The sequence below is a fragment of the Aythya fuligula genome, chromosome Z, assembly GCF_009819795.1.
Source record: "Aythya fuligula isolate bAytFul2 chromosome Z, bAytFul2.pri, whole genome shotgun sequence".
Lineage (NCBI taxonomy): Eukaryota > Metazoa > Chordata > Aves > Anseriformes > Anatidae > Aythya > Aythya fuligula.
Genome location: NC_045593.1, coordinates 43619766 through 43647675, shown reverse-complemented (window position 1 = coordinate 43647675; position 27910 = coordinate 43619766). Strand labels below are relative to the sequence as shown.

Below are 27910 nucleotides of genomic sequence, written 5' to 3'. Positions count from 1 at the left end.
ATTTATGTATTTACTGAGGATGCTGTGACACACCCAGCTACCACAGCCCGCCGCTTCCCCGCCCCTCACGGCGGGCAACGGGCGCGGCCCCCTCACCCCACCCCCGCCCCTCCCCCCGCCGCGCATGCGCGCTGACAGAGGCCCCGCCCCTCCCCGGGCAGCCGTCTCCCCTTTCTAGTAACTTCCCCGGTGCGCGACGTCATCAGCGCGCGCGGGCGGCCGAGCCGGGTGTTTCCGCCCGCCGCTGAGGGAGCCGGAGCGGAGCCGAGCGCCGAGCGGGGCGGAGGCTTCGGCCGGGCTCGGGAGGTTCCGGCGGGGTTCGGCAGGTTCCGTCGGCGGCGGCAGCAGCAGCAGCAGCAGCGCGCGGGGGGAGCCGGCCCGGGCGCGGCCGCCATGTCGGAGAGCGCCGAGAGCCCCGCGGGGCGCCGCAGCCCCCCGGGCTCCCCCGGGCAGGGGCAGGGGCAGGGGCAGGGCCCCGGGCAGGGCCCCGCCGAGCCGCGGATCATCAAGGTGACGGTGAAGACCCCCAAGGAGAAGGAGGAGTTCGCCGTGGCCGAGACCAGCAGCGTGCGGCAGGTCAGGGGCTGGGGGCTGGGGGCGAGGGGCGAGGGGCGAGGGCTCCGTCCCCTTCCCCTCACCCCCCTCAGCGCCGGGGCCTCCCCGGGCTGGTTGCGAAAGGCCCCGGGCGCGCTGGGTGCCTGTGGCGCACGCCGCGGGAGGGGGACACCTGCTGAATCATCGGCTGCTTCCTGCCGGCTGCTGCTCGCCTTGGCTTGGGGGCTGGCCACGCGGCTCCTGCCCGCCCGCCTGCACGGGTCGGAAGGCGGCCGGTGTGGGGAGGGGTGCGGGCAGGGTGGGTGCGAAGCTGGGGGGTCCCTGCGGGTGGGGGAGGGAAGGCGTCGCCACGGCAAAATGCTTCCCAGAGGTGAGGTTCCCGCAAGGCGATCCGGAGCTGCTTTCGTTTTCAGTAGGGTTTGCTTAAAACGTACCCTGAGTTTCCTTTGAACGAGGCAACCTTTTGGCTTCACGTTGTTTTTCTTGTGTGTGGCTGGTAACTGCAATCCAAAAATTGTTAACGTGCACCGGTGTCTGGATACAGTGCCTGATATCGTGCCTTAGGGATGAGACAAAAGACACAGTTGTGGCTATCGGGGCAGCACAAAAGACGAGCTAAACACTCCCGAGCATAATGTGCGGTGCCAGCACCTTGGCTGAAAATCAGACTTTTGATCCACCTAGTCACTGTAAAGAAACAAAGTGATGCTTTTTTTTTTTTTTTTCTTTAAAGTTTTTCTTCTTGAGTCTGTTGTAGGTGTTTTTTTTTGTTTTTTTTTTTTTTAATTCCCTGTCAGCATTTGGCTTGTAAGAATCCCAGACGCAAGTTTTATCGAGGCCTTCGCTCCTGCTGCCAGAGGTGTTTCTCTCTTATCTCCACTGGTCTTCTGGCAGCCGCAGCGCTGCATGCTATCTGCCACTCTGTCCGCAAGCTTAATCTAGGCGTTTCTCCCAAAGGTAAAATGGCTGTGTTTGCTTTTGATGTTGTCCACAGCTTTCCCAGAAATCTCAGCCAGAAAAAGATACTTTGTTTCTCTCTTCTCCCTGCATGTGTGAGCAGCGTTAATGCAGTTGCTGTAAAGTTCTTTGCTTTTTTTTTTTTTTTTTTTTTTTTTAATAAAAAGATTCATATGCTGGATCCAACTAAAAGATCGTGTTTGTCCTGAAAAACAGTCTGATTGTGGGTATTTGGGTATTTCAGGAAGTAAAAATACACTTACTTAAGGTGTGAATTTTGTAGGATATCTTTAACAAGATTGTTTCAGATGTGGATGCCAATTGAGGTTTCTGTAGTGGGCGATTGTCTCAAAAACTGAAATAGACGAGCAAGAAAGAACATAAAACAGACATACATTTTTAGGTGATTGACAGAACATGCTGCTTGAAACATCTTCGTTGTCAATCTGTCTTAAACTAAACATTGTACTGCAACTCTGTTGGATACATGTACACAGATCAGATTCACAGTTATGTCTTTGTTCCCATGAAATAGGATTGTCCGTGGGGGTCCACTGTTTGCTGTGAGTCCTAGACGGTGCCCCAACCAGCACTAAAAAGTGCACCGTCCACTAGTGAGTAGTATCGTGCTGTTTTTCTTAACCTGTAATCATAGACTGTTGTTAATAATAAGCGTCAGCAGTAAGTGCGATGCTTCTAGAGTCAGCCCTGAAAACAGGTCAGTCTCAGATACAGAACAAGTTGAACATCTGTTCAGATGTGCCTGGGATCAGTAAGTGTGTGTTTGTTGTTACGGATGGGCCATCCAGGTCTACCATATTCGCAGGAGGAAAAAAAAAAAAGTGCTAAACGCATACAGCAAAATAAAAACTATTCAGTGGCATATTTCAATAGCTGACATTATGGCTTTGTGAGTCGCTTATTTGTTGGCCACTTTCAGTCTGCTGCCAGAATAAAGCTCCTTTTTTTTTTCTTTTTCTTTTTTTTAAGATAAATACTTAGAGCTATTGGGGCCAAACATGGGGTTACACAATATGTATCTTATGTTGCTCTGTTAATCTAGAATCATAGAACATCCTCGTTTGGAAGGGAGGGGCCTCTGAGAATCGCCAAGTCCTACTCCCGGCTCCACACAGGGCAGCCTAAGAGTTAAGCAATGTATCTAAGAGTATTGTCCAAAGGCTTCTTGAACTCCAGCAGGCTCGGTGTTGTGACCACTGCCCTGAGGAGCCTGTTCCAGCACCCAGGCACCCTCTTGGTGAAGAACCTTTTCCTAACACCCAGCATGGAGCAACTTTAAGCCGTTCCCTTGTATCCTGTCAGAGAGAAGAGTTTCCATCTCTGCTCCCCCTCGTGAAGCTGTAGGCAGCAATAGGGGGATCACCTCTCTGCCTTCTCCAAGCTGAACACATCAAGTACTCTCAACTGCTCCCCTGAAGTCACGACCTCTCAACCCTTTACCATCTTTGTTGCTTTCCTTTGGACACCTCTAATAGTTTAATATCTGTTTTATGTCATGGTGCCCCAAACTGCACACACTACTTGAGGTGAAGTGGCACCAGTGCTGAGTATAGTGGAACAATTGCTTGTTTTCGTGGAGTAGCCATCCTGTTCTTACTGTACCCCAAGATGTGGTTGGCCCTCTGGGCAACCAGCACATATTGTTGACTCAAACTGAGCTAAACCATGAGTCAGAAGCCTACATCCCTCTCTGCAGGGCCGTGCTCCAGGTGTTTGTCCCCAGTCCTGCATGTACATCTAGGATAGCACCATCTCAGGTGCAGGATCTGGAATTTGATCTTATAATTTTAATGTGGTTGGTGATGCTTAGTGCTCTGATCTCTCAGGGTCTCTCTTTATGGCCTCTCTACCCTCAAGGGAATCAACAGCTCTTCCTAATTTAGTATTGTCCACAAACTTGAATAATGTGTGCTCAACTCAACGTAAACCAGGTTTGCAACTGTTCTACATCAGGGAGGATTTTTCCCATGTTGGAAGACCTCAAGAACACAGGAATTGCTGTTGCTGCTTCTGTGTTGTGCATCCAGAACAGGCAGTAAGCAGGTTAGAACACAAAATAGCTTCCAAGTGCAAAGCTGCTCTAGGAAGTTAGTTAATTGCAAGTGCCACACATCTCTCTTTTTTTTCCCCTTCTGTAACTGTTTGTGCTGTGCACGTTTGCTCAGTGTAGACAAGGAACGAATATATCCTTTCTTTAACTGTGTATGATAGTGAATTTGCAGGCCTGTAGAGTGCTTTGTGCCAAGATTTCTATTATGTAGGTGAAAACGAATACTTTTGAGCCTTATGACTACGAGTTCCTATTCACTTGAGCTCAGTAAAACTGTCCTCTTTTTTTTTTCTCCTTTGCTTTATATTGTGAGTTCATGGCAATAAAATGTTCACAGTTCTTTGGTTAGCAGAGCTGATTTAGCAGTGTGTTTTGTTAAAGCACATACATGAAGAGAAGGCGTAGTCATGTTAATGAATGCTCACATCCTAATGCGAATGACTTTGGTGGTTTGAGTGATGCGGTGTTGGAACTGGTTATATGAAAAACAATGTGACTTCATCCTTTACTCTCTCTTCACCACAGGGCAATATTGGAAGAGCAAAAGCTTGCTGAGATTTACGTTGTGCTACTTGGAATGCTAAGTGTTAAAACGTGCGTCGAACCTTGTTCGAGGTTTTATTATTACAATTGGTTCAGAGTTGCTCTCCAGTGATGTGCATGCAGACTGCAAGATGGGAAGATGGGCAGAGTGCAGTCTGCAGTAGTAGCATGTTTATCAGCTTGTGTTTTTTAAACTAATTGAATTATGTGTGTTAATGTATACATCCTGTTGGGACTCTGCTTCTTGACAAGTGGAGATCTCACAAAGTTCTATTCTGTGATCAAAACTTGAGTGAAATTTATGGTCGAAACATTAGATACATAAATCCTGTATTTCAGATTTGTGCCTGCTGCTACTCGTAGTCTTGAAGAGGCTATATTCTACTTACAAAGATCACACAGGTATAAAGGTGTTAAGGGGAACATTGTGTAATTGGGTAGTGGAACATCTTTCCCAACTTACATAAGCTTTTAACACTTGATATGATGTTTTCTTTCATAAGTGCAGGTTAATTTTTGTTCTTCAACCTAATCCAGTTCTGTCTTTGTAGTCAAGGGTTACTGAATGGTACAACCAGAATAAGATGAGACCACATATGTTATATGCTGTTCTTTCTCAGTATCGTGATCAAGATTCCTGTTGTCATTCAAGACTCTTGAGTATATAAATTGTTCAGCTTCAAAGTTGAAGCATTTTCCTTTCCATGGTTTTGTGTCTTGCTGCATTTAGACATGTTATCGATGTGTCTGTATGACTCTTCATGGACTTTTCCATATACTCTGATTATTCACAATCTTTAAGGTCCTTTCCAATCCAAATCATTCTCTGACTTTGTTTCTGACTTTTTTTTTTTCTACTGCTCAGAGTTGGGAAATATGATTAAAGTTGGTTTAGAACAATGTCAGGCTGCTGTGGTGGGCTGCCACGTCCCACCACATGTGCTCTCACTCTCCCATCTCAGCAGAACAGGTAAAGAAATCAAAATGAAGAAAAACCCACAGCTTGTGGATTGAAATAAGCACAGGGACATTGCTGACCAATTACTGTTGTGGTGAAAGCAGACTTGGCTTGGGGAAGATTAATGTGTTGCCAGTTGCACAGAGCAATGAGACATAAGAGCAAACTAAAAGCACCTTTTTCCCCACTCCCTGCTTCTGCCTCCTCTGCCTGAGCAGTGCAGGGGAATGGGGGCTGCAGTCAGTCCCTGATGCTTCATCTCTGCCACTCCTTCATGGTCACTCTTTGCCCCTGCTCCCCATGGGGTCCCTCCCATGGATGCCGAACTGAGCCTGCGGGGGCTGCCCACAGGCAGCAGCTCTTCAAGCACTGCTCCCACACGGCTCCGTCCCACGGGGTCCATCCATCCCCCAGAAGCAAACTGCTCCAGCACGGGTCCCCCACGGGTGGGCGGCAGCTTCCCCCAGGAGAGGGGACTTCTGTGGGGGCTCTCCATGGGCTGCAGCCTCCTCCAGGCCACATCCACCTGCTCCACCGGGGGCTCCTCCACCCATGGGGGGGCTGCAGTGTGGAGATCTGCTCCATGTGGGACCCATGGGCTGCAGGGGGACAGCCTGCTCCACCAGGGGCCTCTCCCTGCACAGGCCGAAGGGGAACTGCTGTTCTGTACCTGCAGCACCTCCTGCTGCACTGACCTTGGGGGTTGCAGGGCTGTTCCTTACACATTTTCTCATTTTTTCAGTCCTCTGTCCCAGCTGCTGTTGCATGGCAGATTTTTTTTTTCCCGTTCTTCAATCTGCTTGCCCAGCTAGCTTTGCTCCCTGGCTGAGCTCTGGCCAGCAGCAGATCCCTTTTGGAACTGGCTCTGACCTGGCATGTTGTAGCTGCTGGGCTCTGCTCACAGAGGCCACCCCTGCAGCCCTCCCACCTAACTCAACCTTGCCATGTAAATCCGATACAGCTGCTATTTGGCAGAACAAAAACCTGAAGAAGAAGGTATGTTGTCTTTCCTGACAGTTGACTTAGTTAACTGGTGTTTCTGACTTTCATTTATGATACTTATCAAGTGTTTTCTGATAAATGATTGGCAGAATACTATGAAGTATTTTGTGTGCAGATACTTTTATGTAGAATACATTTCATTTTGATGCTTTTGATTTTTGAGCTGTCCATGTCAAATAGTGCCCAATACAGTGCTGGCCTTCCTCCTGTGGATTTCTGTGGGTTTGTTCTGCAGTCATCGGTCATCCTTTGCTTTGGAGTAGGGAGCATGGAGTTGTAAAAGATTCTCCTGTGTACTGTCTGAAATTGTGAAAGCCTGAGAAAATCCTAATGGATTAATTAATACCTGTTGTAGAGGTAACATGGTAAGATGTTCTGTATATTTGAGCCAGTCAGCATCTGAATCTAGTGACGACAAACCTTGGCGATGTAGTGAGGTTACTAACAGTGGGAGTAAGGTTTGGTCAAAGTTTTGAGAATTGGGGATTACGTGGTTACATGGAGAAAAAATCTGGTTTTAGACTTCTTGATGGTGATGGGGTTAATAGCTCCTTATGCGTGACAGACCTAGCCATCATGTCTGTCATTCACTCCTGTTTTATGTTCTCTATCATATTAAATTTAAGGCTTGCTCAAGTCAAATAATTTAGAGATATTTACCTGTGTGGTCAAGTGAGTAATAATTCTACTGGCAGTAACTCACACGGCGGTTTTTCCTCAGGAAAAATAAATGTTGCCTGAGCTCTTTGCAGTGAAGTTGAAAAATGTGACATCTTAAGCTGTCCCTTGTGAAAAAGCAACTACAGGGTAAGCTCTCAAAAAGCAGCTCTACTGCACAAATCACAATTTGCATATAGTCCTTTTATGCCCTTTTCCAGTCTCACTGACTTGCTAGAGAACAGTCTTGTTCTGCTGAAAGCACCATGGTTTCCATCAGCAGGTTGCAGAGCTCTTTTCCCTCAGAGGAGGGAGGTGCCGCTGATCATTTCTCCGAAGTCAGTGCACAAAGAAATGGAGTGGCTTGCTGAGGATTGCCTGGAAGCGAGAGAACTGGCTCTAACACGAGTCCTGGGTATTTCCACTAGATTGCACTGCCATGGTTTTCCTTTCTGGACTTGTTTGGCTTGTAAACTCATCAAGAATCTGAGTTTGTTTCTCAGAATTACTTTTTTGTCAGTTTGATTTGGTGTAAGAATTTGAGGCAATAATTTGATTGTGAAACTAGCACGTGTAATTGATGAAGGCAAGGGCAGATAGTAACTTTCCATCAAGTCAGGACAGACAGAAAAGGGTTGTGTGGAAGCCTGATTCTGGGTGCACTTTCCAGCTCTGCTTTGTCTGCTGCGAACAGTGGGCTCTGCCAAACGTGCTTTGCTGTCCGTAACCACGAATACTTGTCCCCCTTCCGGTACAGCGTCCAAGAGTTGTGCAATGAAAACTCCCTTTTTGTCGATACCCTTTCATTCACAGTCATAAGATCACCAGATATGATTCATCAGGATAGGAGACCGTGGCTATCAGCAGCTGCATTGCCGTGCGTGCATTTATTTGGTTCTTCTGGTTCCTCATCTTGGGTTCGGTGTACGTGTAGCCACTGATTCTGTTGTACAAAAGGCAATATGTAACAGGGCTGTTATTTGAGGGACTGCTGGGAGTCTAAATTGCAGTTCTGCCATTTAGATGCAAACCTTTGCTTCCTTGTTATCCGTTACCAAGCTCAAAACAGTTTGGTTTGGGAAGAGTGCAACTTTGCTTTTTTATTGTTACCCAGATAAAGTTGTAGCTTAGTATTTTCAAAGCAGTTGCAGTTTTCTGGAGCCTCCTATACATGGGTTTTCAGCAGTAATTGGATGTTAGTTCCCTGAGGCCTCTTCCAGACTGTTACTGTAATTTAATTTTTCAGTATGTTGCATTAAGTCAAGGTTGAGAGGATTTGAATTTTTTTTTCCCATTGATTTGTTTTCTTCCTTTTATAGTTTTTACACAGCGTTTTCTGGAGGGAGTGGGTAGCTCCATTGTTGCTGATTTTGATGGCAGAGAATGAGTCAGCAGAAAGCTGTTGAATCCTAATGTAGTAAGACATCAAAGTACGGTTTGCATTTTTGATTTTTACTTTGCCTGGAATAGCTTTTTAAGGGACCCTCCTAGACAAACTTGTCAGATGATGGGAGGTTAGTAGGTTAAGGTGTAAAGTATGGATGTGCTCTGCAAAGTGACTGCAGAACAGTCTCTTTTAGTCAGCTGTTGTAGTTCGTGTGTATTCAGACACATGGGCTTTGCTCAGTGACAAAATATTTACTATAACGAGCTCATGTAGGAATTATGCAAGTTGGATTATTTTCATGCTGGTTCAGGGCTGGGCATCAACAGTGTTGTTCACCTGAATGTTGCAAAAACCTTGAGGGGTAGTCAAGCTGAGAGGTGTAACAGGAGGCCTAACATGACTTGTGGAGCCTGTTTCTGTGAGAGCGTGGAACAAAAGAGCAGAGTTTTGTTAGCCGAGCACTGGGCTGAATTTTACTGAAAGTAGTGTGACTTCTGCACATAGTATCGTTCAAATTGAGACTGTTAACAAGGAGTGCTGTTTATTAAAAAAAAAAAAAAAAGTTAATCCTCTAAATGTAAAAAAAAAATAAATAAAAAATATTGCTCTCATCCTTTAAAGAAAAATTAATAGAAACAAGGTAAAAGGATAACATAGACCAAGTGCTTCAACATGACTTCAACATCAGCTCTAATTCACCTGATCATCTCCCCTGTTTCCTCGTTGGCTGAGTACTACAGGTTCACAAGCTACTCGACCCTCCTCTATACCATACATGTACAATTCTTCTTTTTTTTCAACCCTTTAATTTCTCCTTTCTTATGTTTTTCGTATCTGTGATCTTTGTTCTACTGTCCCCTCACTGCTCATTCTCTTTCTCTCAAGCTTCTATCTTATTTTGGAAGAGTGAGGCCTCCTACAGCCCACTTACCTACTTAGCATTTCTCCTTGTTATGATTACACAACTACCTTGGAATACAGAAAATTAGTTCTCTACTGCAAAAACACAACTTAGTTTCTCACAACTCTAGTTAAGAAAGCTGTCTGTTTATTTGTTTTGTTTTTTATTTCCTCCTTGGGGAAACCAGGGCACTCTGTCTAGATGTTAGTCTTGTATTTCAGTCTGTTCACTGTATTTCTTTATACTGTTTCTTTAACAACGTTGTCTAAAGGTGATGTCACTTTTAACCTTATTTTTATTGTATTTTTACTTTCTATTGTATTTGCAGCACAATGAGCTAGTTTCTGTGAGCGTGATAGGTGTTTGGTATGGTAAGCCATTATTTATTCCTAATATTACACTGAAAGAAAACCTGTTTTGAACTGAATTTTTGAACAGTAAATCGAGTTGGCTAAAACTATTGTTTGCAGTGCAGCATGCTGATGAAAAGGAAGTCAGCGTGGTAGAACTGCACCTAAACACTCATTGCTTCTCGCCAGCTGATGAGACTTCGGACTCCTCCACTCTTGCTTTTCCCAGGTGACGAAGTATTTTAAAGCATTCACTGTAGCTTACTGGCAGTATTACTTAGTTCAGTTGTACAAATAGAAAGTGTAGTAAGTCCCAAAATTTATTTTCTTACATCTGCCTAAGTGTCTCATCATCATCTCATTTCCTTTACTCCCTTTTCTGTTGGTTGTATATGTTTAATGTGAGATATTGAGTTGGTACATACTGGATTGACCCCTGGGAAAATAAAATTGATAGAGTTGCCTTTGCTAGTCACATCTAGGAGCTTCCAGAGTTTACACCTATGGTCTTTCACTACCGTAGTGCTGTAGCACAATATCTGCCAAATGTGATGAGGAGTCCTATCAAAACTGCACAGGCAGGATCTGTGGGAGTAAAGTAATTGCCAGTCCTTTTTCTTGTCTTTACATTGTCTTAATTGAAAGAAGCTTTTGTGTTTTCACCTTTATGGTGGGGCAATGGTTTTGTGATTTAGTTACCAGTAGCAGTGAGAGTTGCTTGCGCACAGTGGATGAGAGAAAGTTCTCTGTTCCACCCTTCCTGACTTTATTTCACAGTACAAACAGTAGCTGTGTGCATCATCACAGAGTGGTTTGGGTTGGAAGGGAAGTTAAAGCTCACCCAATTCCAAGCCCCTGCCATGAGCAGGGACACCTCCCACCAGCCCAGGCTGCCCAAAGCCCCATCCAGCTTGGCCTTGAACACCTCCAGGGATGGGGCATCCACAGCTTCTCTGGGCAACCTGTGCCAGGGCCTCACCACCCTCTGAGTGAAGAATTTCCTACTAATATCTAATCTGAATCTGCCCTCTTTTAGTTTAAAACCATTCCCCTTTGTTTTATCACTCCGCTCCCTGACAAGGAGTCCCTCCCCACTTTCCTGTAGACCCCCTTTAGGTACTGTCAGGCTGCTCTAAGGTCTCCCCAGAGCCTTCTCTTCTCCAGGCTGCACAACTCCAACTCCCTCAGCCTGTCTTCATAAGAGAGGTGCTCCAGCCCTCTAAGTATCCTCATGGCCCTCCTCTGGATCTGCTCTAATAGGTCCATGTCCTCCTTGTGCTGGGGACCCCAGAGCTGAATGCAGTGCTCCAGGTTGGGTCTCACAAGAACACTCAAATGTAGATCTAATCATTTTCTGGTACTGGCAGGGATCAGGTGCTGTTGAAGACTGGCTTATATTAAACCTCCTCCACCCCAAAGCAACACATTAGATGCTGACAATTTAAAAACAAACAAACAAAATAAAAAAAAAAAAAAAAAACAAACTTTTGTGTTCAAAATGTTCTGTGAGCCTGCTTTTTACAGATATTTAGATGGTTCTCTTCCCTCTGCCTCAGGAAAAAACAGTGTGCTGTTCACTGGCCTGTTTTGCTGTTGATGGTATCTTTGATTGTGGAGAGTAATCAGCAGACTCATTTGCAAAATAAATTCCATGTTAACCTATTTTTTTTCAGTGTTTTTCTTTTGTGAGTGAAATGTCAAAGAAAGCTCAGTCCTGCTTGGAACCTCTTAGTACCTTCTCATTCGTTTTAGAAATCTTAAGATTGTGCTGAATCCATGTGAAACTGATTAAAAAACAAAGACTTGACTTCATCTTTTCTATCCCCCCACCCTGCTACTGGGCTATTAATGTCAGTAGGCCACGGTTAACTGAAATTGGCTCAGTACTCAGGATAGATGCGTTATCCTGGCTGGAAAGGTGATCCCTTGTGATTTTTTGATCATGCACATACATTGCGGTAGAGGTTCCTTTGTTGTCCTGGTACACTGGCTTTTGCATTCATGTCTTACAGTAATGTTTTTGCAGGTCATCTAATCAGCTTCACATGATAGTAGGGAAAAGGATGTGTATAGCCTTTGATGCCTATATACCAGTAATATTAGATACTCTGTGGTTTTAGTCTATAAAAGGCGTCTTGTTTCCTTGACCTCGTGGGTAAATAGCTGCTTTTAGAAACAGGTGACAGGGCATGGTTTCAGATAAAGTAATATAAATACCATTTATACTACGGCATCAGCTTTCTGATGGTAGTTAAGTTGTGGATCTCCCTGTTACAGCATCTTGTGAACATATGATAGTAAATGGGTTTAGGTAATGACGTTGTTCTTTGGTCTGGCATAATATCTTTATTATTCTGCATTATCTTTGTACCAAACTTAAAGTATTTCTGCAGTTTTTATGTTGCTCTGGAATGTGTGCTCTCAGGACTAATTAACCAAAAGAATGCAGAATAGGAAGCAACTGCCTACGTCGTTGCTCTGCAGAAAAGGGCCCAGAGTTTATACCTGTTAAATAGTCAGCACTGCTATTTTTACGTATGGGTTTCTTTTTCTTACAAATGGAAATACAGCTTGCAAGATGTGGAGTTCGTGTTATCCTAGCAAGGGTGGATAAGAATGCATGTGGAATATTGTGACCCCTTTTGAGTCTTACCCATACAATATGACTGGATTTGAAAATTCAGAGTGGTGAGAATTATTGGATTAGAAAACACTGCCCTTAAGGAAAAGTTCTTAGGAGAAGAACAGTCTGTTTGCATTGGCCGTGGTGGGCAGGACAATGAAGAAACAGGAGAGTGAAGCACTGGAGTAGGTTTCTTGGAAGAAAGATAGAGTCTATCGCTGGGGGCCTCTGAGAACAGGCTAGATAAACATGCCAGTAATGGTTCAGGTAAGTGACCCAGTTGGGAAGAAATGGACTGGAATTTTGTGGAGTACTTGCAAGTCTAAATATTACCAGCGTGAAATCTGACTTAAATGTTGTTTTAATAAGAACCAGAACTAACTGTGTGAGCAGATGTAAATAACCAAGGAGTACCTCCTATCCATATACAGAGGCCTTTTATCTCTATTGTGTCTCAGCCTTTTTTTTTTTCTTTGCATCTGTTTTTTCTCTTCCTTTACAATAAAACCTTTCAATTAGAGACTCTCTTTCAAAGTATAATGCTCTGGGATTTTTTTTCCAGTCATGCCAGTTATAAAATGCAATTTATATCTTATTGCAAGATTAATATTTGTATTTTCTGTAGCAGTGAGAATTCCTAGAATGCTTGGAAATTTTCATTTCAAGTAGTGTGGTCAATTTAAATTTAAAATGTTAAATAGGGTGACCTCGTGGAGGTCTTCCTAACTGCCTAGGATACCTTTATAATAATTAGCCTACTGACTAGTGTTGTTTAAGAATTTGCCAGGCTTTGCTATAATAGTCATTCCTTAATGTTTTTTTTCCTGGGTATTTTCCACTTTACCTTTTGTGATTTTTCTTTTTCTTTCTGTGAGAATGCTTTTCTCTAGAAAAGTAAAATCTAAGTCAGAACTCAGCCAAAGCATGCCATGGTTATTACTGGTTAAGAAGGCAGGGAGGCATACAGTGGCTTTCCATGTTCAGTGGTGTTGAGGAGGTTCCAGGTCAGCTGAAGTATATGGTCATTCACTATGGCCTGGGCTGGAACTCTAATTCATGTGGCTACGTCATTCAACAATGAGAAAGCATTGTCACCTGAGAAGTATCTTTTACCTGTGTGGAAAGTGTGCTGGTTTTGGTTTGTGGAAGGCATCAAAACTGTCTGAGGAGAGAGTGCTTCTTCGTTTAGTTCCAGTGAAAGTGCAGACAGATTCATTCTATTGTAACTTTGTATCCTCAGTCTGTCAGCAAATACGTGTATCTAAAGAAAATTGTGTAAGTATATATTAGTTTATGTATGCTGCTATGTAATTAAAGATGTGATTATATAAAACTACCTATAGGCATGTGTGTGGTACGTATCAGTAGTACGTACTAGTATACATTGTCATGGATGTGTGCCTGTTTGAAGGCACAACAGAGTGACTTTAAGTGGAATCAGATTTTTTGTTATTGTCAGCTATATAACTAGCGGTCTGTGAAACACTAACTGTGAAACACTTTCATCTTTATTACATGGAAGAGGAATGAGTTGGTTGCCTTTCTTTGGAAAAAAAAGGTTGAGTGAACTTAAGGAAGTGTTTCTTGATTGTGTGAATCAGAACATGTAGAACAAGTGCATTAATACGATAAACTTGAACAAAGTAGCTTGTCCTTTAAATTACTAAGAAATTTAGCACTTTGGTATTCAGTTATGTAACTGTACATTTTTTATTTTTTTTTTTTTTTAGTTTAAGGAAGAAATCTCTAAGCGTTTCAAGTCCCACACCGATCAGCTTGTATTGATATTTGCTGGAAAAATTTTAAAAGATCAAGATACTTTGACTCAGCATGGGATTCATGATGGACTTACCGTTCACCTGGTTATCAAAACACAAAACAGGTAACTGGTTATTGATAAACAGACTTCTATTTACCTTTAGGACATAAAAATATTCTTAATTCTTGATCCGACAGCTTTCTGTGTGGCAAAACTAGATTTCACTAAACCACTCAAGTCAGCTTCTTTGTCACAGTTGGTGCAAAATAAGTGTGAAGTTACGATGTTCTTTTCTCAGGCTTGTGTTGTATTTTGATTGAATTCGTGTTTCTAAATTCAAGTCTTTTTGCTTTAGTTTTTTAACTTTGGTATTATTGCCAAGTGTTGGCTGCATTTTTGCTCTGTAGTTCTCTTAGATATCATGTTTAACTGACTGTGTCTGTTGTGCACCTTTCACACTTAAAAAAAAAAAAAAAAAAAAGTGGTTAATTCTTACTGCTTTGGTAAAACGGGGAAATAAAATTCTTGAGAGCGAGCTACCTTTAATGGAACTAATTTATCTGGATGAGCAGACAGACTTCGCTTGAGATGTTTTGTTTTGGTGAGACTACTTCTAAATGATAGTGAGAAAGATGCATCAAGTTGAGCTGGCTATGCCATCTGCACATTACTTCTTGTGAAATGCCCTGAAGGAGAAGAATTGACTGAAAATCCTTTTGGCAAGTAGGGTAATATATCCCTCATTTGAATCTAGCTCTCAGAGTTAATAGCACGCTCATTGTGCTAGCCTGAAAGTGTTCTTGCTTCTGTTCTACTTAAGACTCCCTTGTCTGTAGTGAGGATCATCTGTGGGAAAAGATCAGATGTTGGAGGAAGGAGCGTGAGACTAGTAAGGAGAGAAAAGAAGTATGCTTACACTTTGTAGGCCTCACCAGGTCAAAGGCATTTTCATTACATTCAGGCACCTGTCAAAAGTGATGGCTGAAAGTAAGGTCTCATGACCATCTCAATATTGTATTCAGTATCAGCCAATACTGTAATTTTGTGCTCCGTGTACCTGAGCTAGCATTCTACTGTTGTTGTGACTTTTTTTTTTTTAACTGGGCTCTTGAGTGTGGTTTCATAAGAGGCTTCATTTGAGAGGTTTCATGAACCCATAGTTAGTGAAACCAGGATTCCTTTAATTGCCAGCACAGTGGGAATCCTCTTTGACGTAGTTCAGGATGATGTTATACCTTCTCATTCTTCTTACCGAAATACTTGTTTTTTTGCTTTACTTCAAAGCAAGACCCTTATACCTGCCAGTGTGGCCTGGCAAGTGCTGATTTTCAGCCATGAGTATCAGAACTGAATCGCTTCAAACCATTTCACACATGCCATATACCTTTCTCTCAACTGTTACTGCTACTGTTGATGCCATATACCTGAACAAAAAAAAGTTCTCCTCCAAAACTAGATCTCAAAAAGATCATCTTTTCTATTGTAAACAACATTGCACGTGTAGCTTTCAAGTAGGAATCCTCACATATATTTTTCAACCAGGATTGGTTACAGGTATTTTATTGAAAAGTGCTAGTGTTTACAGAAAATATTTAAACTTTTTTTTTTTTTAATACAGGCTTCCAGTATAGTCTTCTAATTTAGCCAATACAGCTTCAAAGTAGCAGTGATTAGTAATGGGTAGTGAAGATGCTCTGAAGTTCTGAATTTTACAAGCAAACACCGTTTTAGGTGCTGACAAGAGGAAACATCATGGTAAAGCAGATTTAAAAGATGTGTGCTTTCAAGGATTTTCAGTCAAAGGCTTGAGGCTGAAAGACTTGATACCTAAAGCACTATCTTGAGGGTGTATACCCCCAATTTCAAAACAGAAGCACGCTGAAATGAAGTTTTCAGTCTTGTCCAATTTTCTCTCCTGCTTTGAGATCTCTTGACAGTTACGTGGAGAGGTACATTTATTTCTCCAAATAGCTCCTCAGTTGAAGAACCAAAGAAGATATTGTTTATTTTTTTACCTTTTGCTTACAGAGAAAAGATTTGTGTGTTTTCTTGAACAAATGAAACCAAATAGCTTCATTAGAAAGTTCATACTCACTGTTACCAATTTTGCAGTTTATGATCTTCATCACTGAAGTTACAGCTGCTTGGCTGATGGTAGTAATCTTGTGTTAAAAGTTGGTGGTTGCTGTTAATGCTTGTTCTTCTCAGGAGCCCAGAATTTCACCCACCTTACGTCAAAGCCAAGTATTCAGGTATTGCCTTTCCCAGATCATTAGCTTGTTATCTGGAACGTTCCCTCTAGAGTGAGTTTTCATTCAGCAGATTGTGTGTGTGTTTTGATGGACCTAAAAGTCTATTTTTTGAGTGCAAATTAAAACAGGCAAAACTGAATTCATAGGAGTGATTATGGACTTAATGAACTGTTAGATCTTGTGGACCCAGATTAATTTTCTTTCATAATTGGAATATCAATAGGAACTTGAATGAGGTTATTAGGTCCCATATCACCTGGAACATTCATGACTCGGCATGCTACATTTTATTTGCCATTTACAAGAATGCTGGTCAAAATCAGCAGGATATACTAGCAGGTGGGGTATTTATACTGTCATGTTGATGACTTGCAAAATGTTTCATTTTCCCCTTGGGTTCTTTCAGATGTGACATTTAGCTGGAATCAGAGCTCTTAAACATTCTAGGGAGGCCTCTGGACCTGAGTGATCTCTCAGCCTTGGGGAGGTGGGGAGAAGGATGTTTTTTATTTTTCAATTTTGTTCTGTCTTTGCTTTATTGAAACAAGAATAGAATTTTATTGTACCAGAAAGGCACTGAGATGAGCTGAACTGTAAAATTTAACATAATGTAATCCTCATATCTTTGTGTGAGATTTGAGTGAATAGTTTCTTGGAGTTATTTTACACTGTGATTTTTAATAATAAGTACAGTTATTTATCGAATTGTTTGAACCAGATAGGGGAACTGATTTGTGCTTGAAACTAGCCTCATTTCTTTGTGTAGATGGCAAGTTTGCTTTAAATGAGCTCAGTTCCGTAATCTCTTTCACCCCATGGCAGCACCTAAACATATGCCTCTGCTATAGACAGGTGTGATGAATATATGAATTGGGCAGCTGTTTTTACCCTGTTCTGAGTCTGAAACTTTATTGAGGTTCTGATATTTGTCTTGTAATGAAATAAAACACTAATTGAATTTCACATTTTGTAAGGCATCCTATTAAATATGTGACATGGAATAAATTAGATTTTGCTAGTCTTTATTTCTTTAAGCCCCAGGCATGTAATTGGTACTGTCTGAGGGCTAGTGTTACTGCAGAATAAGACCGAGGATTCCTAAAGCAAGGTAAGGACTGAGAAAGCAATATGTTGTTGGGTGTCCCAGGCATTGCATGAGAAGGTGGTAACGGCTGCAGAGGGGCAAAGGCCCATCCATTTTCATAATGTTAGAAACTACTGTTGTGAAGAACAGATGATGTTGCTGATGTCTGAGAAGGGTTTGTTATAGGAAGCCATCTAGAGATCTGTGATTTCTGAGAAGTTATCAGAGTGAAATTTAAGATTCTCAAGTATGATGATGCTATTTCTGTATTTAATGACCTTATTTAAATAATCTTGCTAAACTTGTTATTTTAAAATTTCTTTTAGATCACAAGACCACACAGCTCAACAAACAAATACCGCTGGCAGTACTGCTACCACATCAACATCAAGCAGTAGTACCTCAACAACAGCTTCAACAAACAGTAACCCTTTTGGCTTAGGTAAGAATGTTTTGTTAGGTATCATGGTAGGTATCTTCCCTTGGATTCAGATAATTGTCACTGAAACTTTATTCTATAGTAAACAGGACTTAAAAAACACAAACAAAAACAAGCAAACAAAAAAACCAAATATCTATGATGTGTGGGTTGTAGATGGGGTTGTAGACATGGGTTGTTTCACCTTCAGTAGTAAGGTCCCACTGATGTTGTTTGCTGGCATTATGGGTATTGAAACTTTTTCCAGTGCATCTGTTGTATCTTGTATCTATTATGTGAAGCTAAGATCTGGAACAGAAGCAGGAAAATCCTGCTAAATTTATAATTAATCATTTGTTAGTTTCAATCTTCTCTTTCAAGAAAAAAGACTGCAGTCTGATTTTAAAAATACTGTGTATTTCTGTAATATTTTTTTCATGCTTTTACATCCTACGCTTTTTAAACAAACCAGAATTGAAAAAGCTGTTAGGCCAAGTGCTTTTTAGGTGTAAACAGTTCTTTAGACTAGTATCTTCTAAAAATGTGGATTTTCTGTTCAGACTCAGCAAAGGAGGAAAATGAAAAGTTCTTGGTGCAGCAGTAAAAAGAAGTGCCCTACTTTTAATTAGAATAGGGAATACGTGTCATATTAGGAGTGTTATAAATCGCTCAGTCCCAAAATAGGATTATAATCAAAGTTTACAATTTATTAAAGGAATAGAGGTAAGCAAACAGCGCTGGGTGCGTCGGGAGTCTCCGCTCCACCTAGACACACACCAGTTACATCAAGTAGCTGACTTTTATGCTCCTAGGCTAGTACATATTCATTACTACTTTTTTTTTTTTTTTAAAAAAAAAAGGGGTTATTATAATTATCTTCCAGGATCCAAACCCTCCTACTGGAGCATGCGCATCAGTCTCCGGTGGTCCCCCTGGGGGTCTCTGGGGATCTTTCATGCTGAAGGCTCATAGTCTTCCTCTCAGGTTTTTTTTCTTGTCCTTCCCCTTTGTACTTCTTGGCAGCATGTCAAAAGCTTACACAGTGTCCCCTGCAAGTTTTGTCTTCTAGCCGTCCTTCAGCTTCTTTCTTTCTTCTCCTTAATCTCCTGGCCACCTGGGCAGATATCAGGGACTTGCATAGTGTCCCATTCAGAAGCCATAACAGTTACTAGTTGTTAGCAGTTGTTCTGAAACCCCCAGACATCAGAGACTTCAAAGAAAGAACATACAAATACAAATAGCTCTCTATTGACACTTCACGTGTTAAAATATTCCTTTGCAAGGTACAAGAACTATATACATTAACCATTCTGTTTTTCTTAGACTTGTGGTTATACAAGGGTACGTAAGACAGAAGGTCACATTCATCATACCATGCGGCCCCAGCACTGTTCCATACTAACACGAATCAGATGAACGTATCTCACAGGAGGTCTCTTGGTTATATTGTAAACAAGAGGAGATGAATAAATGATTATTAGAAATGCACTGGAACATGTTAGAGGGGAAAACTCCAAAGGCCTCTAACAAGTTATATTTCAATGCAATTTGAACATTTTTTCAGGTGTCTTGTTATTTAAAGAAGCAAATTAAGTGGATGACTTCATCAGGCTCATGAAGATGGACTATTGCATTTATTTTGAAGTGTGGGATATGTTCAAGTATTTTGCATTTTGAAAGAACATGGTTGTGTTTAAAAGTATACCAGAAACTGAAAGCTCAGTTACATTTTTTCCTCCCCTAAAGGTGGCCTTGGAGGTTTGGCAGGTCTGAGTACCCTGGGTTTAAATACATCAAACTTTTCAGAGTTGCAAAGTCAGATGCAGCGGCAACTTATGTCCAACCCAGAAATGATGGTTCAGATAATGGAAAACCCATTCGTTCAGAGCATGCTTTCAAATCCTGACTTGATGAGGCAGTTAATTATGGCTAACCCTCAAATGCAGCAACTGATACAGAGAAATCCGGAGATCAGTCATATGCTGAATAATCCAGATATAATGCGACAGGTATGTAGAAAGATCTCTGTAAGTTCATGACGTTTCATTATTGTGTAACTGAATGACATAGCAAGAATAGATATTAGTAACTGAGATACTGCCAAATGCTGACGTTTTCACTTTAGAATGGATTTCTTATTAATACAGATTAAACGTTCCACTTCCTTAGACACTAGAACTTGCTAGAAACCCTGCAATGATGCAGGAAATGATGCGAAACCAAGACCGAGCCTTGAGCAACCTTGAAAGTATACCAGGTGGATACAATGCTTTGCGACGTATGTACACAGATATTCAGGAGCCAATGTTGAATGCAGCACAGGAACAGGTGAGAAAAGATTACAAATGCCTCTGAGGGAAAATATTTTTCCAAAATGAAAGAATATAAACAATGTAACTTTTCAAGTGTGTACTTGGCAAAGCATTTCTATAAGCTTGAATTCACTATGTAGCATCTTCTCTCTTCAGAGGAAAGATGTTCACAAATTCCGTGCCTTTCTGAAACTGAAGAAATACAGATAAAGTTTTGTGGGTCCAAGAAGCTATTTTAAAGTTAATGAATTTCTATGTTAAGTTACTACAAAAATCAAAATTGCTTTACTTCTTTGACTTGTAAAATTATGAGGTCTAGGAAAATTGTAATGGCCTGTTTAGTGACTTGGAACCTAAGATGAAGTTGGAAGCTGCTATACAGGAGGTGGTCTTACTGTGATCAAAATACTAGTGTAGTAGAAACACTGCTTTCTGAAAGAAATGGGATTTTCTTTTTTTTTTTTTTTTTTTTTGGAGATGCTCGCGTTTCTTAATGTTGGAGTCTTAAGAGTACTTACAATGAGTTACTTTAGGTGGGTGAGTATAACCAGTCAAGAGCCATCAACATGTATCTTCATGTTTGTATTTGGAAAGGTAACCTGCCATTTATAGTGGACTTTAAACAGTTGGCTTTTGTAGATGATATGTTTGCTTTTCCTTCCTCTGTAGTTTGGAGGTAACCCATTTGCTTCTTTAGTAAGCAATGCATCATCAGGAGGGGACAGTCAGCCATCTCGTACAGAAAATAGAGATCCTTTACCAAATCCCTGGGCTCCTCAGTCCAGTTCTCAGAGTTCCACAACAAATACCAGCAACAGCGGTGAGAGTGGTGGCAGTAGTACTGTTGGAAATAGCAACTCTGGCAGTACGGGACAGAGCTCAACCATACCAAATTTGGGACCTGGATTAGGAGGTGTGTCTATTATTGTAGTTATGTGTATTTACAAATACTGCAGAATTTGCTGAAATGATACATTTATTAGAAAGATTTGGATTTAAAGTTTTTATTACAGTTTGTTTTAGTAGAACATTTGACTAGTGTCAAAGTCCTCTGTACAAAAACAAACATGAAAAGTAAACTAAGAGTGATAATACATGGGTATTGCCTTAAAATAACAAAGGTGGGGAATCTTTAGATGAGTGATAGTATTTTTCTTGTTTGGAGACAAACAGGAAAACAGTTAATAATTTAAATGCCTGGTGGGACTGCTTGTTGGATGCAGCCTTTTTCTTAACATATTTCTAGTATGCATCTGTGTAAGCAAAACCACACAGAGTTACGTTTCAGTGATTAAAACTTGTAGAAATCAAGTGGTTGATTCTTGGTTTTAATTAGTCTAATTCATTTGATATGGTGCTTACAAAAGTGTCCTTGTACTTTTTTTTTTAAGCTGGTATGTTCAACACACCAGGAATGCAGAGCTTATTACAGCAGATAACAGAAAACCCACAACTGATGCAGAACATGTTGTCTGCACCCTATATGAGAAGCATGATGCAGTCATTAAGCCAGAATCCTGATCTTGCAGTACAGGTAAATGCATCTCAGATAGTAACGCATGCATTTAAGTTTCTTTTTTTCTTTTTTTCCCAGTTGAATCTGTGATAGGTATGTATTGACCAGATTCAGTAACTGTCTGCAGTGAATGGCACAGTTCTTGAAGTATGTCAATGCCTAGCTCAATGAAATTATTACCTGGTTACCTTTAACAATCCGTCGCAGTGAGTTCTGTGAATTTGTAGTAGAAATCTGCAGACATTCTTTTGAAGTAACTTGTAAGTTTGTGTATGTTGTGTACAGCCCTAAACTTGTGACCTTGCTTAAGAGACAGTTAAATAAAACAAATTAAGGAGTTACAGGAGATAGATCTGCTAGCAAATAAATACAGCACTAGGCTGAGAGAAGTGAAGGGGAGGTGTTGATGCCAGTTTTAGGTGTTATTCTGGTTTTATTTTCTTACCTGTGACTGTTGCTTGCTATAGAAGTACAGATACTGCTGTTCTGTGAATGGTACAGAAGTGCTTCCAAACTTTAGTTTGAGCAATAATATCCAAAGTCAAATGCTGAACTCACAGAACAGAAATCACTTTACCTAAGAAATACTGGCTTGGAAAATATGCCTGACTTTGTGCCGATGATGTTTACAGAGAAACTGTGTCGTTTAAATATGTAGTGGACATGAGCAGAAAAGGATTGTCTTGTGGTAAAAGTTAGGTTGTCTTGCCAAGTATTTGGCAGTATTTTTGCTTAAAAAGATTAAATAAAGAATAATACAAATCCCTACGTTGTTTTCATGTTGGTGGTTTATAATGAATTCTGGTCAAAGTAGTAGCAGATGATTTTTCTGTGAGGTCATTTTCATAGATGATTACCATCCTCTCTGTGATTTATATGTGGTAAGTAATTGTCTTAAAGCCTACTGGTTTCTACTGTTTGGTCTTTAATGTTAAACATTTTTGTCCCGTAGATGATGTTGAATAATCCTTTATTTGCTGGAAATCCTCAGCTTCAGGAACAAATGAGACAACAGCTTCCTACTTTCCTTCAGCAAGTAAGATGAGATACTTGTTAATAATAAATGTCACAACTCAGTGGGTGATTTTTTTCAGTAAGCTGTTGTCCTTTCTTATTTGGCTAAAAGACTGTTACATACGTTCTCTAGACACTACATTTATCCCATGTTAGTTTATCCCTGTGAATTGGAGTAAATAAATGCATATTGGTAAGATCTTACTGCAAGCAGGCAGTGTTATGAGTCAAATTAAGACACGTGAATTACAGTAGCAAGTTCAGTGCTCAGAAGAAACTAGTTAAATTGTTTTAACTACATGAATGGTTGTGATGTTTCATGATGTCACTATGTTGTGATGACTCAGTATGTGAGAAGCTAATACCACGCTTATATTTTGAAATCCACAAATAAATGCTAGTTAGCGAAGACACAGCAGGAATCATTTCTATAATTCTGTGATTTCTGTTCCTTTGATCTCTCTTTACATCAGTATCCACACCATGTTCACAGTGTAGATACAGCCGCTTCTTAGTTCTCACTATGTTGTGTCAGATGATGGATAGCATTAGCAGATGAACTAAACTGAAAAAATATCTGTGTTAATCTCAGAATGTTGACAATATTTCAGTTTGTACTTCCTCACTTGCCTGTTGGCATTATATGATGGGGCTAGGGGACAGTAACCATGAAATGTTTCTGAGTATAATGGAAACACATCTTTGGCAATAATGGGCAATTACCTGCAAAACTAGGAAAATTCATCTGTGAGATACTCCACTGGCAGCTTTTATGAGTCTTAACAAGAATTGCTCCTCAACGTCTGGAATTAGTAACACTAGTAGAGATATGATCACCTAAGTGTTCTGAAAATCATCGGGACACCATTTTCTGTATAAACAACTCTGAATATTGGACAGCAATTCACAGTTTATAGATTGTTTTCTTACAGTGATGGCAGCAACTTACTTTGGGGGACCCAGAATGTTTTTGAAGACTTGGGTAGACTTTGCCAGCTATATGCTTAGTTATTCTCTGACTTCTAGCTATCACAAATATAAAAATCCAAGAGAGGAATGCAGGGTGTTAATAGATGGCTGTGTCTTGTTACACACCCATATTCCAGACAGATTTGCTGCAATTCTGCCCTGGACCAGAGGAATTTTGACCGTAATATGTGCAGTTATTTGTTAATCTAAAATGTTTTTGCAGCAGAAGGAATTTGGTCTAGTTGCCAAGTGAAGGCTGCTAAGATTAATCAGCCTGTCTGCTGTTTGAATTAAGTCTTCGTACTAAGATTGCGTCACTTGTGACTGAAACAAATAGCTTTTTACTTGTGGGTGGCATCTCTAAGCAGAGGTGAGCATAAGCCCGCAGTTTTAAATTTTTATCTAAAGTAGGCTGGTTTCTGGACATTTCAGAAATCAAAAGGAATTGCATTTTTTATCATCTGTGGATGTGAAAGTCACTTCTTAGTTGAAGTCACAGTAGAGTGAGGGCTCTTTAATGCTGTGCATTTGGTTGCTGGTTTATCTTGTACTGTATGTATTTATATTTCTACAGTCGGCAAGGTCATTAAAAGTATCAACACATGCACAAGCTATCATGATCTTATTGCTCTGGTCTGAATTTAGCTAGGAAAGGGAAATACATCTTTTTATTAGATATCTTTTTGCTGAGTTTCATTGTATTCGGTGTTGTTGCTCACCAGTAGTATGAAACAGAGACTAACCCTAGAATTATGATGGACAAATACAATCCTATGGGCTTCAAAGGTGATAGTCTGCTAGAAGTAACGAAAAATACTTTTCCTGGTGTACTCCTTATTTGGAAGGCTTTGTCCATCTCTAGAGAGTTCATCGATGACCTTCAGTGGAAGTTCTACCAAAAAAATGATAACGTACCTGAAGGATTTCATGTAAATATTCAAATTTCAAGTTGAAAAACAACTGGAAAGAATGTCAGATTCTATAAAACATCTGTGATCAAAAAATAACATTGAACATCTGTATATGATTCAGTTACAAGTTTCTCTCCTTTTCTTAGATGCAGAATCCTGACACATTATCAGCTATGTCAAACCCTAGAGCAATGCAGGCTTTGCTACAGATTCAGCAGGGCTTGCAGACACTAGCAACAGAAGCACCAGGACTTATACCCGGGTGAGAATTGGTCTTTCAAGTTTAGACAAGAACTCCTCTCTTGTACTGTATTGTTCCTTCTTTTTACATGTAGAGATTATCACGTATAAAGACTTTGTTTTGCCTTTTTTTTTTTTTTTTTTTTTTTTTTTAAGTTTAGTTTCACTAAACTTGTTTTGGAATCTTTTCATGATTTTGTCTGCAGTGCATTTTTAAACAGTGATGGCTATGGTCTTTGTCTTAGTATGCTACTTAAATTGTTAGCCACTCTATATTTGGCAGTATTTTTACTTGGTTATTAAGTTTAGGATCAGAAGAGACATTATAATTATGCTTGTGTTTATTATTCAAGTGAGGTATTTCTTTCTGTCATTTGTGCAGATTTAATCCTGGTTTAGGTGGACTGGGAAGCACAGGAGCTCCTACAGGGTCCACTGTTTCTAGTTCTGTTCCCAGTGAAAATACAAGTCCAGCATCAGGATCTACTGAACCCAGTCACCAGCAGTTTGTTCAACAGATGTTGCAGGCACTTGCTGGTGCAAATGCTCAGGTAATGTAGATCACTATATTCTTCTTTTTTTTTTTTTTAATTATTATTGATTATATCATTTTTCACTTTAAACCACCAAAAAGAAGTCTTAGAATTGAAAGAAGAGCTCAGAATAATTATGGCCAAAAGAAAGCAGAAGTGGCTTAAAAGTGGTGTTGCAGCTGTGCAAGTAAATAGTTGAAAAACATCAAATTTGAGTAAAAGTGTCCTCTGAACAGGAATTTTTTTTTTTTTTTAATGCTCATCTTCATAGCCCTGAATTTCTAAAATGCCTGGAAAGATGCAAATTGAGGTGGTGAGGTTCATTGACAAATGAAAGGTGGGCTCAGGAAAGAGCTTAAGCTTGATGAAAACAATCATCTCTGTGCTTTTTGTTGTTACTCTGCAGCTGTGACTAAGTCTCTGTTGTAGGCTTTGGAATAGCCACACTTCATTTTTTTGGGGCCTGAATTTGTTGTATGCTTCATGGACATCCTGCAGGTCTAGGCTGCAGTGTACCTTGTTACGCTGTCATGTGCTAGGCTACTGATGGAGTATTCTGCTTAGTTGTGTTTAGGGGAAGCAGGTGGTGGCAGAGATGGTGCCAGTGAGGTGAATTCTTAAGAGTCAGGTTATGTCTTTACTTTGTACTGGTTTGGAGCCATTACTGGTAGTAACTTCTTCATGGATGAAATTGTTGAATTTGAACAAAAATACAATTAGCAGTAGTTGCAAAAATTTTGTTTAATATCTAAATTCTCATTGATTACAAAAACTGTCTTGGTATTAATCCAGCATGTTATTTTCATATAATTTTTCTAACTGAAAAATGCCTTTGAATTGAATTAGAAGAATTTTGCCACATGCACAGGATCAGTCTATAAAAGCTGTCAGTTTGCTTTATGCTGAAGCTTTCTAATAGTTAGAATTCTGGTAACTTTAATCAACAAATACTTGTAACGTTAAAAGAGTTGATTTTTATACCAAGCAAAGAAAGCCTAATGCATTCACCATTGCCAGCAGCATTATCATTAAAATCTTGCTGTCCAACATAGCTATATTGAACTGTTTAAAAAAACCCCACAACTATATATATCTTGTGTATGTGTGTGTATATGTATGTATATTATCTATATATAGTACGTATATATAGCTACATATATGCATATATATTACACAGTATATAATATGCATATAATTGGTATCTGTAGCTAATATTAAGAAATTATTCTTAGGATATAAATTTACCAGATTTAATTGTATTCCATTTTTATCAAACAAGCAGCTTTTCCTGTAGTTCAAGAATGTCATTTAAGTGTAGATACTCTTCACAAATACAGTATAATTCAATAGAGAATTGAACTTTTGTCATATTCTAGTTTCAGGAACGTGAAAAGGTTTAGGCTGATCTTAGTAAGACAGGGGAAATTGCATGACCAACTATGCTTAAATCATGTACTTTGCCAAATATGTATTATGGTTTTATAGCTTAAAATTTTGTTCTTAGCAGTTACAAAATCCAGAAGTTAGATTTCAGCAACAACTGGAGCAGCTGAGTGCAATGGGCTTTTTGAACCGTGAAGCAAACTTGCAAGCACTAATAGCAACGGGAGGCGACATCAATGCAGCTATTGAAAGGCTCCTGGGCTCTCAGCCTTCATAGCAGTGTTTCTTTAACTTGAAAAAATGTAATTTATTTTTGATAACAGCTCTTAAATCTTTAAAATACTTGCTTTATTTCATTCTGACTCTTGGGATTGTCTCGTTATAACTAAAATCAGTCTGATGCATTTTAAGGTGGAGTGCAGTAGTTTACTTCAAATAATGGGGATCAATGAATTTTCCCTCAGTTGTTGCATGCATCACACTTCTTTCGTTTTGCATTATTTGTGATTTTTTGAAACAATATCAGCTTTCGCAGTTGGGTGAACAGGTTTTGTCTCACCTGCAACTGGCCAATTTATTTACTACTTAAACATTAGCCTTCAGTAGTAATTTATGTAGAATACAAATTTAAAAGGAAACAAATTAAAGCTATAATTTGTGGGTACCAATACTGCTTATTGTGATTTCAGCATGTACTTTTTGCTAGCAAAATGCTGTAAGATTTATACCACTTGAGTAATCTACCATTTTTGCTTTAATTTGTATAAAGTATAAACACAGTATATATAATGGAAACAGCTCATTTCTAGAATTTACACATTGCAATATAATGAAATTATAAGTAACCAAAAAAGCCAGAAAAAAAGTCACAAGACATGTTTTCGGTGTAGAATCTTTCAGCCTATTTGGTAACCATCTCAGCAAAAAAAAGCTTAAGCAAGTTCGTTTAAAATATACTAGAAGTACTGTTCTGGTTATCTCTTTAAATCTAACTGTACAGAAACTTGGATTGTAACATTGTCTCAATATTCCTGAAGATTAACTGTAAATTACTTCAATCATTGTGCAAATTTAAGGAGTACTGCCCTGTGCTCTCAAACTGCTTCTAAGGCTTTTGGGTTTGTTCCACTGAGATCTTAACATGTATTGATTTGCAATTGGCAACATTAGTTTTTCACAGTCATGTGATACTCGAATTGCTTTTAAACACCATGTAAAAATACTGTATATCTTTTGAGTTTTTTTTGGTAGTTACCTCTGTTGTGCACAGGTAATAAATAAATTAAAAAATCTTTAAGCATCTTGCCTCTGTGTGTTTGCATTGGATGATTTAGAATTCAGGATGACTGACTACCTTAATAGCTGGCCTTTGACCGTAAACTGTGAATATTTACCAATTTGGGGCTGAGATTTGTAAAGAATTCTCGGAGTATGAAGTGGAAGGAAGAGGCTAAGGGGAATATGATACTGGAGACTACTACTTTAGATGTAGTGGGGATTATGGAATAAAATATG

The 27910-nt window shown here is 40.0% G+C and overlaps 1 protein-coding gene across 3 annotated transcripts; it reads left to right on the top strand.

Annotated features, from left to right (window-relative positions):
• Positions 1-227: 227 nt before the first annotated feature.
• Positions 228-27695, top strand: UBQLN1 (ubiquilin 1). Of its 3 annotated transcripts, none has more exons than XM_032205373.1 (11): positions 229-576; positions 13735-13886; positions 17426-17541; positions 19264-19526; positions 19687-19845; positions 20499-20742; positions 21221-21363; positions 22298-22381; positions 24386-24501; positions 24862-25030; positions 26520-27695. In XM_032205373.1, exons 1-11 carry the CDS (start codon positions 394-396, stop codon positions 26670-26672), a joined length of 1782 nt encoding a protein of 593 aa, XP_032061264.1. In that variant the 5' UTR covers positions 229-393; the 3' UTR covers positions 26673-27695. The 3 variants fall into 3 exon arrangements, with proteins under 3 accessions (XP_032061266.1, XP_032061264.1, XP_032061263.1); XM_032205372.1 differs by having other exon boundaries at positions 26517-27695; XM_032205375.1 differs by lacking the exon at positions 19687-19845 and having other exon boundaries at positions 228-576; positions 26517-27695.
• Positions 27696-27910: the final 215 nt, after the last annotated feature.